This window comes from the organism of the source record quoted next, unplaced genomic scaffold, assembly GCF_019419815.1.
Source record: "Pyrus x bretschneideri cultivar Hongxiangsu unplaced genomic scaffold, Pyrus_bretschneideri_v1 Contig6, whole genome shotgun sequence".
Classification (NCBI taxonomy): domain Eukaryota; kingdom Viridiplantae; phylum Streptophyta; class Magnoliopsida; order Rosales; family Rosaceae; genus Pyrus; species Pyrus x bretschneideri.
The window spans coordinates 1,721,296-1,742,477 of record NW_025999798.1 but is presented as its reverse complement, the minus strand read 5'-3'; the positions used below and the strand labels follow the sequence as shown (position 1 = coordinate 1,742,477).

The 21,182-nt window shown below is 37.1% G+C and overlaps 3 protein-coding genes across 3 annotated transcripts; 1 reads left to right on the top strand and 2 right to left on the bottom strand.

Annotated features, from left to right (window-relative positions):
- On the bottom strand, positions 1-3,465 carry LOC103947199 (phosphate transporter PHO1 homolog 3-like). Its single transcript, XM_048571495.1, has 9 exons — positions 2,778-3,465; positions 2,309-2,639; positions 2,092-2,212; positions 1,868-1,997; positions 1,642-1,762; positions 1,293-1,551; positions 1,091-1,195; positions 521-994; positions 1-434 (listed from the first exon to the last, which is right to left on the bottom strand). Exons 1-9 carry the CDS (start codon positions 3,382-3,384, stop codon positions 198-200), a joined length of 2,385 nt encoding a protein of 794 aa, XP_048427452.1. The 5' UTR covers positions 3,385-3,465; the 3' UTR covers positions 1-197.
- A 7,717-nt stretch (positions 3,466-11,182) lies between these two features.
- Positions 11,183-13,374, top strand: LOC103947201 (ribulose-1,5 bisphosphate carboxylase/oxygenase large subunit N-methyltransferase, chloroplastic). Its single transcript, XM_009358060.3, is given in 7 exon segments — positions 11,183-11,267; positions 11,269-11,334; positions 11,336-11,685; positions 11,802-11,830; positions 12,136-12,347; positions 12,444-12,977; positions 13,053-13,374. Coding segments are annotated over 7 exon segments (1,290 nt in total). The 5' UTR covers positions 11,183-11,189; the 3' UTR covers positions 13,074-13,374.
- LOC103947200 (rhamnogalacturonan I rhamnosyltransferase 1) lies at positions 13,325-16,824 on the bottom strand. Its single transcript, XM_009358059.2, has 8 exons — positions 16,494-16,824; positions 15,720-15,787; positions 15,552-15,640; positions 15,300-15,462; positions 14,655-14,944; positions 14,257-14,461; positions 13,976-14,133; positions 13,325-13,902 (listed from the first exon to the last, which is right to left on the bottom strand). The coding sequence occupies exons 1-8, from the start codon at positions 16,747-16,749 to the stop codon at positions 13,632-13,634; spliced, it is 1,500 nt and encodes a 499-aa protein (XP_009356334.2). The 5' UTR covers positions 16,750-16,824; the 3' UTR covers positions 13,325-13,631.
- Between the last annotated feature and the right edge of the window lie 4,358 nt (positions 16,825-21,182).

The window sequence follows — 21,182 nt, the reverse complement described above, 5'->3', positions numbered from 1 at the left end:
TTTGTTCAAGGCGATTGCATTACGTAAAATGTAACAAATTCCGTTTACAAATTTCCCAAAAAATAAAAGAAAAAATAAAGAACTACAGATGCAACTCTGCATTCAGCTGCAGCAATAAATGAATGGAAAGGGGGAGGAAAAAGAAGAAAAGTTTCAGCAGCCTGTAGACAATTTGAGATGTTTGCGATTTGCTTTGCCTACTCATCTTTGCCTTCGTCTTCATCATAGTTGAAGGGCAGTGGCACTGACTTGAATGCTCTGTACTTTCCGACATTGTTGAGATGCTCGTTCTCCAACCGGAAAAAGCTCCATATCCCTCGACGAATTATCTCCAAGCTCGCCACAACCGAGATCATTGTCTGTGTATGCATGAAGGAGACATTGAAATTCAAAACTGTCTGCAGCCAGGCAAATCTCAGCATCACATTCAACACCTGCAATGTTTTAATCATTGTATAAATCGCCAGTAAAACTTATACTGTCATACTGTGAATCTGAACCACTAATCAAGAGCACTCACCATGGCTACGAAGTATACGCTTTTGTAAGGGACCAAGAGTTTGTCTCTCAACCATCGATTCTTGGAGCGGCGTTGCAGAAGTCCCCAGTCCACGACAAGATCCCAGTATGTTCCATAGATAGCTGCAACAATTGAGAAAATCCCAGCAAGAATTTTCCAGTTCACGTCGTTGTTATGAGTGTAGGCTATTCTCATGCTGACAGCTACGATGGTGAAGAAATATTTCAGTCCATTGTAACCTTGCATTGGATCTTTCTCTTCAACCAAACGGCGGATGCACTGAAGGAGGCGGGACCAATATGGAACGCACGCCACGATGAAAGTAACAATTTTGAAGACGTCATCTGATCTGCAAGTTGTTTTTCTGACTTTGTAGTCTCCCCCGCCATAATAGCAAATGTAGAATGGCAGACTTCTAAAGGCTTGCACCTGGCTAGTTAACTGATCTGCCAAGAAGAAATCCGGGAGTGTGACCTGTAAAGGAATCGAAACTTCTATTAGAACGTCCAACCGAGTTACATTTTACAGTTTTTAACTCGAATAATCAAGGTGTCTGCTGTGGAATTTTACCTTATAGAGAGGAGCACAGATGCAGTGGAACACACAAACCAGGAAGAAGTAGCGACTCGAGCGATATATGATGTTGAAGGGGCATAATAATATCACAATCACAAGCTGCATAAGAAGAATTTAGTTTCAGCGTATAATCTCTAGATGTTTGATGAGCCAATGCAGCTGAAATTAAATAGTTCAACTAATAATATGATCTTACCAGGAGCAAGAAGAGTGGGAGAAGCTCGGTTAGCGCTTTGTAATCTTTGGTTTTCGGGTCCATCTCCATGTCAAGATTTGCGAGCACAGAGGCTAGTGCTAGCATTGCCAGACCAGAACTCAGAAGGAGGACCTCTCTGTATCCCAACTCGGTTCCTTGCTTGAAACCGAATATGAAAGAGTAATTGACTCTGAACCGCCGCCAAAAGTATATATTTCCGGCATACATAAGCATGTGGAGAACTATGAATCCGAACAAGCTGCAACGAAGAATAACATGTCACGAAAAATTCAGTATTATCCCTTTTTTCGGAAACTTAGAATGAATAGAAAAGCATAGGGTTAGTCACCTGTATAGAGGAAACATGTTTTCCATGTATTTACTTCTCTCCGGATTATCCATAATATTTCGAGCACGAATGATCAAAACAAGGGCTAATATGAGGGTAGCTGTGCAGCCAGCAAAGCAACCTGAAGGTTTTTGAGTAAACATATTCAGACGAAAGAAATTGATGCCGAAATTGTCCTTGTTCAGTGAAAGAAAGTTTACTATACTGATTAAGCTAGAGACCTTACCCATAGCGAATGTTATCCGATGTCTTTCTACCCTCGGTTTTGGCCTCAAGACCGCCATTCCTTTTCGGCGATTGGAGTTCGAGAAATGCTTGATGAACGTAGTTTCAACCCTTTCCATAAGCTTTGTAATCTGCGGTAGTGGCAAATGACATGAAGAAATTAAAACTATGAACAGAAACTCGTAATCTTTCCTCTCTTTAGCGTCACGCACGAAGAATCCTCACCTCGTCGGAGCTACCAAGGTATGAGTTATCCACCATGTTCATGTAAGATTTTGATGCATCTCTCGAAGCCACCTTATCGTATTTCTTCATGATCTTTGAGAAAGCCAACGTATTCAAAAATCTGTTTCATTCGCGGATAACAAAGTTAGCTTCACAGTCAAGAAAACAGAAGGAAAACCAACCAAATTAGGTGCCCCAAAGTCGTTATATCTTTTACCCGTAGCTCTTCAGAAGCCGAAGCTTCTGGTAAAATTCAATGAAAGCGCCCCTGAGCTGTTGTTCAACTTTGCTGAGATTAGCCCTGCTGAACTTGAGCTCCGTGTGTGGAGCCACGTTGAGGAAGCCTTTGATGGTGGAACGCGGTGTCTCAGCCATGTGATTCATTGTCACTTGGTCCAGTATATCTAGTGGCGCAGGCCTAGTGCCTCTCCCGCTCTCCGACTTCTTCACTTTCATCTCAACGTCTCCACTCTTTTTGTCTTCTTTTTCTTCGTCACCCGAACTGTTTGATCCGCTCTCTTCAATCGCATCCATAGCCAGTACGCGCCCTGCTCGCAAATCACAATGTTAAAACGACGCAATTTTAGACGTAAACACAATATTAGCAATTACTGCTTCCAATTTTCGATAAAATTTCTAACATGTTTTTAAGCACTTCTAGCAGAAGTGCTTATGAGTGTGCTTACTGCTTGCTCTGGCACTGCGTGGGGTGGCGGCAGCCAATGCAGCTGTAGACGTGGCAACATCGGAAGCAAGGCGAGTCATCTCCCCTGACCAATCAAACATTCTCTGAGGGTTCTCCACTTTGATCCGAAACGCAATCAAAGCGTCCATTTGCTTGTTAAGAACCGCAGCTTCCTTCATCACCTCGTCAACCTTCGACCTATAAAACTTGTCCACTTTATTGAACTCGTCGTCAAGCCTCTTGAAGTACTCCAGCTCCTGAACTCCGCCTTCCTCCGCCGCCATCAGAAACATCGTCTGGTAGCTCTCATTGCCGTTTTCGTTGACGGAGTTGACAAGAATGGCCTGGCTCTCAATGTCGGAGGCGGAAGACGGGCTGGCGGGCTGCTGGGTGTGCCTACTTTTTGTCAGACCGCTGAAGGCTCTGTACAACGTGAGCCTCCGCTTTAGGCCGTAGCTGCGGGGCGTGGCGGCGGCCGGTGGGTCGGGGTTGTTTCTTTGCTTGCAGACTTGAATTTCTTTTAAGAGGGATTTTAGATAGTCGTAGTCCATGTATGCGTCTTTCCATTCCGGCACCATTTGTGCAGAAAATTCCTTCCCGAACTTCATTTCTGGAAATCAAGTTTAAATTTAGTTTTCGGTTCCGTCTAAAACAGATAGGATTCAGATTGATTCTTAACTATCTTTCTACATGCATATATACATACACCCACACACACACACATAAATAAATAATAATAATAATAATATATGGAAAGTAGCTTTAAAAATCTGAGTGAGTCAAACGCACGTGGGAGACTTCTGAGTCCATCTGGGCAGGCATGACATGATTGATGAGAAGAGGAGAGTGAGCTCTGTGCTAAAAAAATAGAATGTAAAGGACAAATGGGGCCCAAAACAACGTATATGTCGCATTGCTCCAGTACTCGTAGGGGAAGCAGTCGCAGTTGACGACCAACTTTTCCATGAGAGTGTCGGAATTTTCTGTTTTCGTACAAAGAGCTTTTGACCTTTTTCTTTTTCTATAATTTCTAAGTAGTTTCCACCCTCTAAAGCTCGTTTTTGGCCAGAATTAATTAATACTAATTAATACTCAATACTTGTATTACCTTATTTATATGTGATTAACGTAGTTTTACTATGGCCTAATTGAAAGTATTCATTTATTAATCATCATAAGATTGTATTTTGCAAAGATTCTATCAAGTAGAAGATCTTTTGGTTCTATTCATAACATTAAATAAAGTGACGACTCATCATACAATTATTACTTGGTATCAAAACTATCTATTTATTTTATGCATGAATTATGTATAATTTAATTTTTTTTTGCAAAAATAAATTCTAAATAGTCGGTTTTTAAGAAAATAAACAGTTATTATAGTAAGTTTGTTCGCTAAAACCACATCAGAAACAACTTATTGAAGATGAGGTATGTCCACGAGTGCTGACCAAGTGGTACACCATTTTTTGCAACTTACATTATTACTAAGGATATACGGTTCTCATTAGCCAGATTGAAAGAAATTACATGCAACTAAATGTCAAAATGACAGTATTACAAACTAATTACATGACGACATCTTGTTTTGCCTCTTTTCTTCTTTCACTTTCAAGTTTTCAACAGACCAATTTCTTGGTGAGCAACGCCAGACCCAATTGTCCATATTATAATCGTAACCATACTGCTCAAGGCAAATATAATAGTTGATGATTTGATTTAAGGAAAACTAATTAAAATGACTTCAAAACTTTGAATTTTAACGATAAGGACAAAATAAAAGGTAAATTAAATAGTACCAGGATTGACTTTTTAGTTTAAAAATATGATTTTTTTTGTTAAAATAAACAATAATGGAAACTTTTCGTTAAAGTTCTCTTTGATTTAATCACAAGTTGATAATCTTCTTAGCAAGAAAGTCGTACGGTGGATCGTATTCAACCACGACCGCTACAAAGTGAAAGTACCCAAGAAAAAGTACATAAAAAATGATTAATTAATTAAATATATTCATGATGCATTTCAATCTGTTTATTGTAAATCGTGCAGCAAGTTTTCGTCAGATACTGTTTATATTCAATTTTAAATAAAAAAAATTACAATAACTTCTGACTGCACGATGTACAATAAACGAATATAATTTGAGGATTCTCGAAATCCTCACCAAAAGGATCCGGCGAGGTTCCTCACTCTTTCATTTTTCACATAGCACCTGAAAAAAATAGTAGCATGGACCTGCCTGCCACGATAATCAATTGACTACTCAAACCGGATTGGTTGCATGGCATCGTATGAAAACGTTTTCTTTTGTCAAAACTGTTCTGATCACATTTTAAGAATATCACTTATGGAACGACAGAAAAGACTAACTCCGCTCATGTAAATATATGTCACCAACTACTATGTTACGTAGAGGTTTGTCAAGGTATTTCGTTGGGTATTTGGTGCGCACAATAGAGCCACACACAGGAAAAAAGAAAAAACATGGACGGTAAAGAAACAGAAGAACAAACAAGAAGAAGAGGTTGTAGTCCTAACCGTTTATACGATCAAATACAATAAACCAAATATGCATAAATTTTTTAAGTTGTTGGAATTATGAACAATCTATTACCTTGTGCTGACTCCGCCACTTAATACCACACACAATTCAGCCTACGAAACAAAATAACAGAAAGATACAGTGTTTAGAAAAAGGTTGATATTTTGAAACTTGAACATGTGAGAAATCCCACACAACACAAAGGGCCACAACCAAGTAATAAGTTAATATAATTTTGCATTATTAAAGAGTTATAATTTAGGTGCGTATCCTCTGGACAATGAGCCAGTTCCTTCGAATGGGGTCTTATAATTCATGCTTGAACCGACTCAGCACACGGGCGAGGAGATAGTCTTAGAGGAAAGGAGATCAAATTCATCAAGAAGTTTGTCTACCAAATATTTGTAAAATTTATGCTCTGATGATGAAGTTATCTGCCTAACTTTGGAATTTTTATTTATGTAATTTTTTTTTCTATTAATTTTGGTGGCTGCTAATGAGATTCCTGAGGCTCTGTCGTTGAAGGCGGAGTCGAGGATGTGATGTTGGTGGTGGAAAGTCAAATGGCAGAATGGGTGTCTAGAGAAAAATAAATTTATAAAAAGTAAAAGAAGTGTATTTTGGGAAGTTTAACAAATTATTTTTGGTGCTACTTTGTACTTTGGTCTAGTGGCATTCTTCTTCATTTGTAAGTGAGAGGTCTTAGGTTCGATTTTCACCAAAGACGAATTTGAACCACATTATTGCTAGCAATAGTGAGGCTTAACCTACTATCCCACTATCTTAGTGTAAATAATATCGTTTGTTTTGCTGTGTGCATTGACCAAAATCTACTAGAAGCAAAGCATTTATAAGAGCCACTCAAATTCGTAAGAGAAAATTAGGTGTGAAAAAATCAAAATTGTCTAAAAACGAAACTTGGATGTACATAAAACCATTCAAATTCTTTTTGCCATGTGCATTGACCAAAATCTACTAGAAGCAAAGCATTTATAAGAGGCAAAGCATTTATAAGAGCCACTCAAATTCGTAAGAGAAAATTAGGTGTGAAAAAATCAAAATTGTCTAAAAACGAAACTTGGGTGTACATAAAACCACTCAAATTCTTTTTGCTGTGTGCATTGACCAAAATCTACTAGAAGCAAAGCATTTATAAGAGCCCCGTGTGAATTTAGTTTAAATTTGTGCAGAAAATTCCTTCCCGAACTTCATTTCTGGAAATCAAGTTTAAATTTAGTTTCCAGTTTTCGGTTTTAACCGTCTAAAACAGATGGGATTCAGATTGATGCTTAACGACCTTTCTACATACATACCTATATATATGTGTGTGTGTGTGTGTGTGTGTGTGTGTGAGCTCTGAGTGAGTCAAGCGCACGCGAGAAGCTTCTGAGTCCATTTGGGCAGGCTTGATATGATTGATGAGAAGAGGAGACGAGCTCTGTGCTAAAAAATAGAAAGTATAGGACAAATGGGCCCCAAAACAACGTATGTTTCGCTTTTTTTCTCCAGTACTCGTATCGGAAGCAGTCGCAGTTGACGAGCAGTTGACGAACTACTTATTTTCGTACAAAGAGCTTTTTACCTTTTTCTTAATTAGTTTCCACTCTCTAAAGCTCGTTCTTGGACAGAATTAATTAATACTAATTAATACTCAATACTTGTATTTACCTTATTTATATGTGATTAACGTAGTTTTACTAAGGCCTAATTGAAAGTATTCATTTATTAATCATCATAAGATTGTATTTTGCGAATATTCAATCAAGTAGAAGATCTTTTAGTTCTATTCATAACATTAAATAAATGAACGATTCATTATGTAAATATTACTTGATATAAAATTATCTATTTTTTGCAAAAATAATTTCTAAAAAGTCGGTTTTAAAGAAAATGAACAGTTATTATAGTAAGTTTGTATGCTAAAACCATGTGACTACGTTAATTGCAACTTATTGAAGATGAGGTACTCCCATGATATTTCAGTGATGGGATGCCCTCGAGTCCTAACCAAGTGGTACACCATTTTTTCCAACTTATATTATTACCAAGGATATACGGTTCTCATTTTTTCCAACTTATATTATTTACATGCAACTAAATACCAAAATGACAGTATTACAAACTAATTACATGACGACATCTTGTTTTGCCTCTTCTCGTCTTTCACTTTCATGTTTTCAACAAACCAATTTCTTGGTGAGCAATGCAAGACCCAACTGTCCATATTATAATCGTAACCCTACTACTTTGGCTTAAGGCAAATATAATAGTTGATGATTTAATTTAATCATAAGTTGAATAATCTTCTTAGCAAGAAAGTCGTACAGGTGAATCGTATTTAACCATGACCGCTACATAGTCAAAGTACCCAAGAAATAGTACATAAAAAATCTTAGGGTAAAGTACAAAAAACTACCTCAATTATTAGTGTCACGACACTTTCATACCTTATCTTTTAAAATTGACAATGTCCTACCTCATCTTTAGAATTTGTGTCAATGTTATACCTTCCGTTAGCTTGGCCGTGTATTTCTCAGTTAAATGCTGACGTGGCTTGATCCGGGACCCATTTTTTATTAAAAACAAAAAAAATCATTTAATACTATTTAAATATTAAAATAATAAAAAAACGTACATAAAAAAAAATAAAAAATAAACCTCCCTTTTGTCCCTCCCTCCTCTCTCTCTTCCCCATCTTCCTGCAACCCCAGAAAGAAGGAGGAAGAAGAAGAAGAAGAGGAAAAAAAAAAAAAAACCCAAACCAAACCCAATTCGTCCCCCCACCACAAACCCAACCTCCTGCAACCCAGAAAGAAAGAGGAGGAGTAAGAAGAAGAAAAAAAAAAAAAAAACAACCCCAACCCAATCCGAAGGAAGAAGAAGAAGAAAAAAGAAGAAGACGAAGAAGAAGAAGAAGGAAAAAAAAAAAAGAAAAAGAAAAGGGAAATCAACTGCTTTAATTGATTTATGAATTCAACTGCTTTAATTGATTTGTGAGGGGTTTCTTCTAGCATAATCTAAGAGTATTCATTTATTTCAAATATTTGATTTTCCTTTTGTCAATTTACGCATATAAATACATTTAAAAATGCATTCTACACACACGTGAGCGCGTTCATGAAGGCTAGTGATTAATTAATTAAATATATTTCTGATGAATTTAAATCTGTTCATCGTACATCATGCGGTCAGTTTTCATCAGGTACTGTTTATATTCAATTTTAAATAAAAAAAATTTACAATGATTTTTGACCATACGATGTATGATAATTATGAGCAATTAATTATCTCATGCTGACTCCGCTACTTAGCACCACACACAATTCAGCCTACAAGACGAAAGAACTGAAAGATAAATTGTTTAGAAGAAGGTTGATGTTTTGAAACTTGAATACGTGAGAAATAAGAAACATGGGTAATTAGTTATCTGCATATTTTTGGAATTTTTATTTATGTATTTTTTTTTCTATTAATTTTTGTGGTTGCTAATGAGATTCCTGAGGCTCCTGATGAGTCGTTGAAGGCCGAGTCGAGGATGTGGCGCTGGTGGTGGAAAGTCAAATGGCAGAATGGGTGTCTGGAGAAAATTAAATTTATAAAAAAGGAAAAGAAGTGTATTTTAATAAATTATTTTGGATGTCACATAATACTATAAATTTATAATATAGTAGTATTCATTTTCACTTGTAAGTAAAAAATCTTAGCAATAATGAGGCTTAACTTACTCCTCAACCATCTTAATATATATATAATATCGTTTGTTCAAAATAAACAACAAATTATTTTAGTTATCCAAAAATATGCGTGAGAGAAAATTAGGTGTGAAAAAATCAAAAGTGTCTAAAAACGAAACTTGGGCGTACATGATAAAACCACTCAAATTCTTTTTGCTGTGTGGATTGACCAAAATCTACTAGAAGCAAAGCATTTATAAGAGCGTGTGAAGAAAAATGGATGGTAGAAGAAGTTGTCCGAGTATTGAAACAATGTAGAGCCCATTTCTTAGTGATTACCCACCCACAACCCACAAACCCATTTCCTAAAGTGGTTATCCCCTTCTTGCTAAACCCATTTTCATCTTAAACCATTTTGGATATAGTTCCTAATTTACGATCAAATTCAGAGATTTTTATTTTATTTATCTATGGGAAAATAATCTGAATAGGCCATGTTTCAATTTGACAACTACAAAATAAAATGAAATTTGAAGGATCAAGTGCCAAAACACATGTAAATTTGGGTCTAGACCCAACATGAGCAGGGACGAAGCTACAGAGGGTCAAGGAGGGGCGGCCGCCCCTCCCCTCGCTAGAAATGAAGCCCAAGAGCGAGTACCCGCCCCTCCTCTCGCAGAAAATGAAGCCTTGTTTTTGGCTGTAGTTGCACAGACGCTGTGCACGCAGTGGCGAGCCACAGAGATGCAAAGAGGTGTGGTTGCACCTCCGGTCATCGAAACTCGATTCTAAGAGCGATAAGCCGCCAATCTGGAAGTCTGATTCCTCTGAACCTACACTGAAACAATGAAATTTTCAGACATCTTCTTGCGAGGAAGAAGAAATTTCAGTTTATTGGCTTTAATAGGAACGGTGCCGTTACGTTTATTGGCCTTAAGAGGAACGGTGCCGTTACGTTTATTGGCTTTAATGGAACGGTGCCGTTTCGGGTATAGGCTTTTGACTTAGTTATATCTACAGCCCACATGAAACTAGTTCGGCCCAATTTTTGGGCTCTTTTAAGTTCTTCTTTTTATTTCATTTAATATTTTTATTTAAAATGAGGGCATTTTGGTGCTGCGATCATCCCTCGATTTCATTTTTTTAGTTGTTTTAACTTTGTCAAGTTGATTATTGTGTCTTTTTGTTAGATCATCTCTAAGCTACTTTATGAATTTAATGATGGTATATAATTCAGTTAAGAACCATAATTTTGAGAATGTTAATCAAATGAATATATTAATTAGTACTCATATCGTTGACATACATTCCACTAAAAAAGTATACATGTTAACTTTTTATCAGAATACCACATTTAATAAAAATGATATTCTTTCCATCTACTTGAACCATCATTTGTACCATCTCTTTAATATAGATGAAACTCGCATGCATTGGCGAACTCTACCTCTATTAGAAAGTTTCCCCTAAACACCAACACATTGCCCCCACCAACTCGCATGACCAACACCACACCGTAGCTAACACGGCCACAATCATTCACAAACGGATCACCTGGTAGGGCACATCTAAAATTGGCTAAATGCATTCATATTCATATTTGGATGAGGATTTTCTAAGTTCCATAGGGATGATGCCAAGTTATTAGGGAAAGTACCACAAAATATGAACGACATTATAACTTGTTTATATTGACAAATTATGAACGACATTAATATTATTTACTATCTAAAATGATGTGGTTATCGATACTTTTTGGAAGCTTTTACCTTCTAAAATTCAGCCCCTCCCCCCCTCCTCAGGAAAATTCTTGACTTCGCCACTGAACATAACTACGATGAAGCGTTTTATTTAGACAATTTAATCATAAATTATCAAACACATTTTTTTCTCCCTACGCACACACCTTTTCTTTGTATTCTTTATTTCTTTATTAATTTATTCAATTTAAAATCATTAGAGAAAAAAATGCGTACAGAAATTAATTACCTAAAATTCTAATTTTTGTCTTTTTTCATTCTTGAAGTGGCAAAATGTCACATTTGTAATTTTTCTTCGGTCATACGTTAAACCGTTAGCATTGGATTAACAGTTGGTGGCGCATCCAAATATCCTATCCGCATGCACAATCTATAAAATCCACACTGCAAATATCTAGAGAGAGAGAGAGAGAGAGTGTGTGTTAGAGAGAGAAACAATGGACACTCTCTTCACTCTATCTTCTTTATCCTCCACTTTCCTCTTCCCCACCCCAAGAACAAAGCTTTCACTAACAAAAAACTCCAACCCATCTCAGGAATCCCGTCCGCCTTGCGGTGACCGCTCTTTCCTCCCCACTGCATGCAATGCGACCCGTCGCTCCCTCCTCCGGTTCAAACCTTCTGGCAGTGGCTCCGGGACGAAGGCGTGGTCTCCAGCAAGTACCTTGCCGCAAAGCCTGCTTTGGTCCCCGAAGGCATGGGGCTCGTCGCCCACCGTGACATTTCCAAAAACGAGGTCGTTTTGGAGGTACCCAAGAGGCTCTGGATAAACCCAGAGACCGTCTCGGCCTCCGAGGTCGGAAGTGTCTGCAGTGGGTTGAAGCAGTGGGTGTCGGTTGCTCTGTTTCTGATGAGAGAGAAAAGCAGAGACGACTCCAAGTGGCGGACTTACCTTGACATCCTTCCCGAGTCGACCAACTCGACTGTGTCCTGGTGGGTTTTGGGTGTTGTTGTAATTTTGTTTGATGGAAATTTCGGGTTTTTAATGAGTTTGCGGATTCGATTGTGGGGGTTGATAAAGAATTTGTCTTTGATGGGTTTCAGTTCAGGTCAGAAGAGGGGCTTGATGAGCTTCAAGGTTAGCCACTCAGTATAACTGCAATTCATTCATTTCGGCGTGTCTGGCAGTGCTTTTAGCTATAAATATTCTAAATGTAATTTCAAGAAAACAAAAGCGCTTCTAATAATATTTGGCAGTGTTTTTAGGTAGAAAAACACATGCAATTAGTATGTTAGAAAATCACACCCGGAAGTGCTTCCTGGTGGGAAAAGCACTTTAAAAGTGCTTTCTAAAAGTAAAATGACAGTAAGTTTTATCAAACATGTTGATTGTTGCAACTTTTTGAATCTTTGGTCGGATATTGATTGAACTGAGATTTGCAGGAACCCAACTTTCGAGCACAACAATGAGTGTTAAGGAGTACGTGCGGACTGAGTTTCTAAAACTGGAACAAGAAACCATCCTCCCTAACAAGCAGCCTTTTCCTTCTCCCATCACAATGGACGACTTCTTCTGGGCGTTCGGAATACTCAGATCGAGGGCATTCTCCCGCCTCCGCGGTCAGAATCTTGTTTTGATCCCTCTTGCAGACTTTGTAAGTTCTTGAATTCCCAATGCAAACAGCTCGACCTTCGAATATTATGATTCTTGCTCGTTTCCTTGGATATCAAGTAACGCATTCTTTTGTTAGATCAACCACAGTTCCAGCATAACCACAGAAGAACATGCATATGAGGTCAAAGGAGCAGCAGGTCTTTTCTCTTGGGATTATCTGTTTTCGCTACGGAGCCCCGCTGCTGTCAAGGCGGGCGTGCAGGTGAAGTTTTCCCAATACGATATAAACAAGAGCAATGCTGAGTTTGCTTTGGACTACGGAATCATAGATTCCAACACTAATCGCAGTGGATTTACCTTAACGCTGGAAATTTCCGAACCAGACCCATTTTATGAGGACAAGCTGGACATTGCTGAGAAAAATGGTTTGGGTGAAACTGCATACTTCGACATATTTTTGGAGAGCTCGCTTCCACCTGCATTGATTCCATATCTGCGGCTGGTAGCTCTTGGAGGGACCGACGCCTTCCTCTTGGAATCTATATTCAGGAACGATATCTGGGACCACCTTCAACTGCCGGTGAGCCCTGCCAATGAAGAGCTCATATGCAGAGTAGTTCAAGATGCCTGCAAATCCGCTCTTTCCGGCTATCCCACCACCATCGAAGAGGTATTCTGCCTTCTTTGATATATCTGCATGCTTTAATATATCTGTAACAACTGAATTACAAATCTTTCATTGCAGGATGATAAGTTCATAAGTTGAAAGAATCAAAACTGGATCCGAGGCTTGAGATTGCTGTTGGAATAAGGCAAGGGGAGAAGAAGGTGCTGCAGCATATTGATGGGATTTTCAAGGACACAGAATCAGAGCTACCTCAACCGGAATACTACCAGGAAAGGCGGCTCAAGGATCTCGGCCTCTGTGGGGAGCTTGAAGACAGTCTTCTGGGAACCCAAGTAGGGAAAATTCATGTCACTGAGAGAGAAGTCATAAATTAGCAGTAGTTTCATCAATGGACAAACGTTTCCATCTATATTCCTGTTAATTATAATTCATATAGAACCGAACACCGCTGAATTCGTGTCAATTTGTGAAATACATGAGAAAACGAAAGAAACATATGGACAAATTGAAAGATTAAAAACGAATGAATACATCTTTAGACGCCCGAATTGGGAACTTGAATCCTTTTTATGCCGCTTCCTACAAAACTCTCATGTGTGTGTACATGCTTCCCTAATATGAACAGCCACACGGATTTGTTGACCCCTCTTTAAGACAATTCTGTGGAAGGTTGATTCCAGATTTGGTCGCTTGCAGTCATCCGATTTCGCTTGAGTTTCCAGGGCTAAAGTCGTCACAATTCGTTTCCTCGCAGAGGCACTCATGAGGATTTGCGTAGAAATAATCTTCCTCCTTTGGCCTGTCTGCAATGACTCTGCGTCGAGTTGGTTGTCCCATTCTTTTCTCATGAACGGAACGTACAGCGTCCGAAAACTGATTCCACGAATGTGTCCCATTCAGATGCAAGTCCAATAATTCTACAAGTCTTTTCCTGTCGAGCAAGATGCTTTTTTTAAACCCAAGGTACCTGCATGAAATATAATTAGGAAGTGTGTATTTATAGTACACAACCCTGCACCGACTTGTGAATATTTGCATACCTTCGGTGACCTTCAACAAGTTTCGCCATATTCCCATCATATGTAGGAACAAAAGTACTACTAGCAACCGAAACTATAAAATCCAGAGCTGCCATTTGAGATGAATGATTCTGAAACTGCCACAACTCCTCCGGAGCAAGAAGTGTTTCCTTCTTAACCTAAAACAGACAAGCAAAAAGACCCAAGTGTTTAAACAACCATTCAGTGCAACAACTAATATCAGAAGTCCCAAACGCACAATAGTAAAAAGACATGATACATAATTTAGAAGACCAACTCACAATCCGTGGAAATGCAGCTCGTAGCGGACCAAGTCTCCTTTCACTACCATAAATCTCACCAGCTGCTATATAGATTTGTGTGTCCTTACTAAACCCCAAGGCTTGCAATATTAATGCACTCTCCTCGGGTGTTAGAGGACACAAACCTTGAGATCTCTTCTCTTCAGACATTATCTCTTTCTCTCTCCACCAAGGATATGCATATCTGAATGAAACATACACCAATATATATTGCATGTAAGGAAAGCTCAATATATTTTTATGGGAACAATAATGCTTAAAGCATGTCTCCTTTATCAAGCAAACTATAATAAGTAATACTGATGAAGGTTGTTTGTTGGCTGAATTTCAAATGAACATTCCACAAAACTAATAGTCAAGTTTTGAACACGACAAACCTCAATTGTTTGAGCTCGTTAGCTTCTTCTTCAGTGCAGCCATGAGTACAACCCGAGAAAGCCAACATGTCCATTTCGTACCTTAGATGCAAAGCTACAAAAGGTCCCCTTTCTTTAAGTATATGAACCAATTTGTACCCTAAAGCCTCAATCTCGGGAGTGAATTTCAGTGCTTGGAAATTAACACGACACCTAAGTTTCTGAAGATCAAGAGGTATCCAATTGTTTGCCAAACGTGCATCTGTTCTGTTAAAGTGCAACACTTTATGCTTGCTAACAAGCGGCAATATCTGCATAATGGATTCAAGGCACTGAATCAGGATGATTACTGAAAAATTGAAACTTCTGCATACGGAATCAAATGCATTCAATCAGGAAGCAGAGAGAATAGATAAACTCAATGAAACCCAATAAACGAAAACATTAAATCAGTTTTATCACACAACAATTTGGAATATGTTTTAGTTGCATCTCTACGTTATGCACAAGTGAGTGCATGTTATCCAAAGGATGACAAATAGTTAACAAAACAAGGTATCACCAATTTAGTAGTTAAAAGACGAAGATTCTATAGAAAGTTGTTAACTTCATACAAAAGTCAGATACTTTGTTGGCCAAAATAAACTGGGAAGAGAGTACACAAACCTGTTCAAGATAGTATTTTTCATTTGACCAACTAATAGGAGGCATCTCGAGCGGTTTATGTCCATATTTTCTACTAAACATTTTTGGAAGTCGTCTGACAATTTGGACTTCATCTCGCAGTGAATCAATGAAATGTCTTAGATCAAAGATATCCTCAAAATTACTGCAATAGAAATACCAATAGTTGAAATTAATAAGCTGAAGCGAATCAGTTTTTTAAGTCACAGTTTCATTCAGACCAAGGACTGTTACCTAGGATCAGCCCAGAAAGATGTCTTATCGAGCTCTGGAACAACCAACGTAAGATTTAAAAGCCGGGCAACAGTGACCATGTCACAAATCTGAAATGCAGAAGCTTCAGTCAATAGCTAGACATAGGATAAAGTAATAAAGAAAGGTAAAGAAGAAAACAGCACAAACCGCAGCACGCATTTGATTCAAGCCCCCATTGCAGGAAACTCTAAGAAAACCGTTACTTGTATAATTTCCTGCAAAACTCAGGTCATTAGGCATACATATCCATATTGTATTACCGAGTTCATATTCATATATCCTCATTATTATAATATTTCAAGATAACATTAAAAAAAATCGCAGTGTAATACTTAGAATCACACAACCTATTTAACAATTTCATCAAAACCTTGAAATAACGAACTTCTCACAAAAGCAGATTTCAAATTCACTATAAAAAGAGTTCCAAAACTATAGTTCTTGTCGGCATTCTTTGATGAGTCATTCTAACAGCCACACTCACCCCATAAAAGGTTCCGAGTCTGCAGTGAGCCGGGAAAAATTAGACAACAACCTATATGGCTATATGAGCACGTATACCTTAAATTCTCCACCAACAACTAAAAACAACCAACTCCCTTCTCTTAACCTCAAATGATCCACACTTGTAAACAAACAAACCCGCCAAAGCTGCCAAATCGGTTTGTATCCCTCAATCGAATATCAATTTTCATGGCCTAAACTCTGAGTTCATGAACTAAAGTCCAAATTCATGCATAAGATAATCATAACAAAAGCCGGTAACATTTACACAACTTAATTGAAGTAGAGCACTAATCTCAAATTACCAACTCCAACAATCACATTCATGCTCAATACAAGTAACACCAGCAAAATTATCTGCACCATCCAACAACTTACAGTAAAAGAAAAAGCTTTCGTTTTAATCTAAAAACTCACTGGCGGGGAGAAGAGGCGGCGGCGATGGGACCGCCGGAAGTGGAACCTGCGTGATTTCGGATATCCGATGGGTTATATTCGAGAGCAAATGCGGATGCCATAGCTCCCCAACCGCCACTAACTGAACCAAACACGTCCACAGGAACAAGCTCGAACACACCCGAATGAACCACACCTGCAACCGCGTCCGCCCAATCACCGGCGCTGGAATCTTCTCGCACCGCACCTGTAAACCGCCCTCAGATCTAACCTCCATTCCTCTTTCACACACCACATCGCCGCTTCATCGATCGTTTCCGAAATTCCCAAAACCCCCTAATTCAAATTCAGCTCACGAGATCCCCAATTTCAATCCAGCATTGCCGAATCAGACACACTTGGGAGCCCTCAAAGCCCAGATTTTGAAACGGGAAAAAGTTCAAAACTTTGTGTGAAGAATCGGCGCGGAGAGGCTGGAGGTTGAAATTTCACGAGTTAAATGCATAACCCAATTAAAAATCTCAACGACCCAATGCAACCGCAAGGCAATTTTCGATTTTCCCCTTGCTTCCTCCTTTTTCCGGGAAAATCTTGTGATTTCTCAGCGACGTGCTATGAACTTTTTTTTTTTTTTAATTAAAAATAAAAGGAATGAAGAAGAAAATCAAGGAATTTTTGGGTGGTTAGATTCTGCTCTCGTTCTATGCTTATATAAGTTGCAAATATTCACACCAGTTTTTTGCTTTTTACAGTTTTACTCGTCTGATAAGTGCTGTCAATATTTTTTTGTTAGGCTTATAAAAGTAGTCAGTTAATTTGCACTGCAAGTAGAAAACCAAGATCCACCTTTTATTAGCTGATTCTCGTTCTTCTAAATTTAGAAATAAGATACAAATTATATATTATTATAGCGGTGCTATCCGCATACTTTTTGTTTTTTACTTCTTCACACTCTTTTTAATTTTCGGTTATCGGAATTGAACAAGATCAAATGCTAGAAATTACATTAAGTATGTGAAAGGTAAAACTGACTGTGAATAACACCACGCACACAAAATATTTCCTATGTAACATATAGGATGAAGAGAATACTAAGGGAACTCTCTAAAAAAAATGAGATTTTTCATGAATTTTCCATCACTTCACATTATAACGTCAATTTCTGTATCCATTATAAAAAAAAAAAAATTGTATTAAAAACATGAGTTGACAAAAAATCTATAAAAAATCCTACTTTTAAAAGAACGTCCTTAGCGTTTCTTTTAGGATGAAGCCAAACCATGTACCAACTATGCTATATGTTATATAGTATGAAGTCCAAATTATCATAAAAAAATAAAAAAAATTCCAAAGCTAATGTATGAAATGGTGGAGTTTAAAATGCATGCATGTCTTTTTCGATACATAAAGTCAACTTCCAACTAATTAAGAAATAAAACAGAATAATTGTATTCATTTTAATTTTTAAATTGATGAATTCAAGGTATAGGAGTCTAGGATTCTTCAAAACCAAGATGTTCTAAGATACTAAGATCCCTTTGCCGATCAACGAAGCCTCCGAGGATATGATTTTTGTTGCGTTTTATGGACCATTTTTCTTTGCTTAGGGAGTTCATATTTACTTTTGCTTTCCAATTTTTTATTTTATTTTTTTATTGTTCAACTTGTAACCAGTCCATCAAACATTTTACTTTGTAGTGTTTCTAAAGGATGGTAACAAAATTCGAAATTGAAATCTCTTTGGATTTTATTAAAAAGAGTATATGTATGTATTAATTTTTATGGATCATTCATGTATGATAGTTTACGCAATATTCAAATCATTGATGTATATTATAGGAGATGGATCCGTAACATCATATTTTTTTACGAAGACTTTGGATGTGGTCCCTAACTATGAATATTCTTTGACTGAAACCTTGTTGATTTTCAATTTTTGATCCAAGTCCTTGAAATTAATGTGATAATTTATTTATATATACGTTACTATATTTTTTAAATTAAAAATTAAAATTTATAGTTGTTTATATTAATGAGATTTTAAATAAAAAACCATAATTTGTGGGATTAAAAATATTAAAATATAAATATACTATTGTGTGTGTGTGTGTGTGTGTCTATATATATATATATATATATATATAAACATTGGTACATTCATCAAAATTAATAACAAAATTATTGTATCAAAACATGGGTACATTCTTCAAAATCACAAAAAAAAAAAGAAAAAAAAAAGAAAAAGATATTAGGCTTAATAAAATTAGTAAATTTCTTCGATTAAACTTAACATGGATATAATCTCAAATGAAAGAAAAAAGAATGTACCCATATAAGTTTAAAAATGGATTCGAAAAAAATTGAATAGATTATATATATATATATATAAGGGTACATTTTACATATAACAAATTGGTATATTTAAGAATGAGTACATTTTAAGATTAAAATTTTGAAAAAAATTACATGAATGGTACATATAATTAGCATGGGTACATTTGTGACATCCCACATCGCCCAGGGGAGTGATCCTTAAATGTATATTCTCATCCTTACCTAGCACGAGGCCTTTTGGGAGCTCACTGGCTTCGGGTTCCGTAGGAACTCCGAAGTTAAGCGAGAAGGGGGCTAGAGCAATCCCATGATGGGTGACCCACTGGGAAGTTGCTCGTGAGTTCCCAAAAACAAAACCGTGAGGGAATGGTAAGCCCAAAGCGGACAATATCGTGCTACGGTGGTGGAGTCGGGCCCGGGAAGTGGTTCCGCCCCGGGCCGGGATGTGACAAATTGGTATCAGAGCCAATCCCTGGCCGGAAATGTGCCGACGAGGACGTCGGGCCCCTAAGGGGGGTGGATTGTGACATCCCACATCGCCCAGGGGAGTGATCCTTAAATGTATATTCTCATCCTTACCTAGCACGAGGCCTTTTGGGAGCTCACTGGCTTCGGGTTCCGTAGGAACTCCGAAGTTAAGCGAGAAGGGGGCTAGAGCAATCCCATGATGGGTGACCCACTGGGAAGTTGCTCGTGAGTTCCCAAAAACAAAACCGTGAGGGAATGGTAAGCCCAAAGCGGACAATATCGTGCTACGGTGGTGGAGTCGGGCCCGGGAAGTGGTTCCGCCCCGGGCCGGGATGTGACAACATTTAGCAAAATTAAAAAAGGTTACAAATAAATAAAAATATATGGGTACAAATACAAAAAAAAAACTTTATAAAATATGGGCACAAAAAGAAATTAATATATGGGTACAAATTAAAACTGAAAACAAAATTGGTACAAATTAAAAAAGGGTTGCAAATTAAAAATGGGTACAAACTAAAACTAAAAATATATGATAAAAATTTTAACCATAAATATAAATATACTAATTGTAACATTTTAAACATTAAATGAATATATTTTGAAATAAAAAATATTTAATTGTTGAAATAATTAATGATGCTATTAATATCTATGACCTTAATCAAAAAATGAAAATGAATAAGGTTTTAATCAAAGGAGTAACAAAAGGAAGGATGTGAACCTAATTTCTCCTTTATTTTTATATAACTTTTGACATTTTTTTTTTTTTGGGGCACACTTCAGAATGTATTTTAATGATCTAAATCGTACAACATTCATAGATTATCTTTGCAAAAAAATTAGACAAATCCAAAATCATAAAAACATTCCTCTTTAGTGAAGAAAATGGACGAATATGATTTTACAAAGAACACCAAATTCTTAATCCAACCGTCACATGGTTTCAGATACCATTAAGACATTCATTTGTAGTGAAGAAAATGGATCAATACGTTTCTACAAAGAAACACTAAACTCTTAATCTAACGGTCGTATGATTTCAAATTTAGGTACTTTTTGGTATAAATGATCTTTGAAATATACCTAAATCATAGACAATCCAAATCATTAAAACATATTACGAAGTGAGTTTCACAATAACGTATATAAAAAGAATGGTGTGACAAATCTGTCCTTTATTATAGATAGAAAAGTGTTGTGACACTTTAGTATTTCGAGTAATAAACGCTAAAATTACTTGTGTTGCATGGAATTGTATATATAGTACGTGTACGCACAAAACACATGCAACCCTTGATAACAAATATGAACCATTGATAAATCAGCTGGTTTTAGGTTTCCAATTTTTGGCTATTTTTTTCAGGAATTCAATTCCCTTTCTTTCAAGTAAAGTCGTTTTGCCTCATTACCCAAAAAAAAAAAAAAAAAAAAAAAGAAAAAAAAAAGGGTCTGCTTGCCTCATAAGTTTTCGAAAGAGTGATGTCGGCAAGCGGGCAAAAAGCAGTGTCAAGCAACAGCAATTATATTTATGTGCGCGGAACGTAAGTGAAGGCCAAAAATGTAAAAATGGTTGAGGATGCTTATGATGATTTGGGGAATATATGGTATAGGGATGCTTACAAAGGAGATGCTATTGTGTTATAAGTTTTAACTTTTTATATGACAGTGCATGATGAGTTTTGAAATATTTTTATAATCAGTAATGAAATTAGAATTTTCAAATAAGAGGGTCATGATTTCAACCTAATAATTTTTATTGGACTATTTCGTCAAGCACCTGATAGGAACATGTCGGTTCTTGTAAAATTTGTCAAAGGCTATACAAACATATGTCAACAATTACAATGATACGTAGATTCTTGTCAAGGATGGCTACGAAAAACTGTAAAGTAATGTTGAAGACTC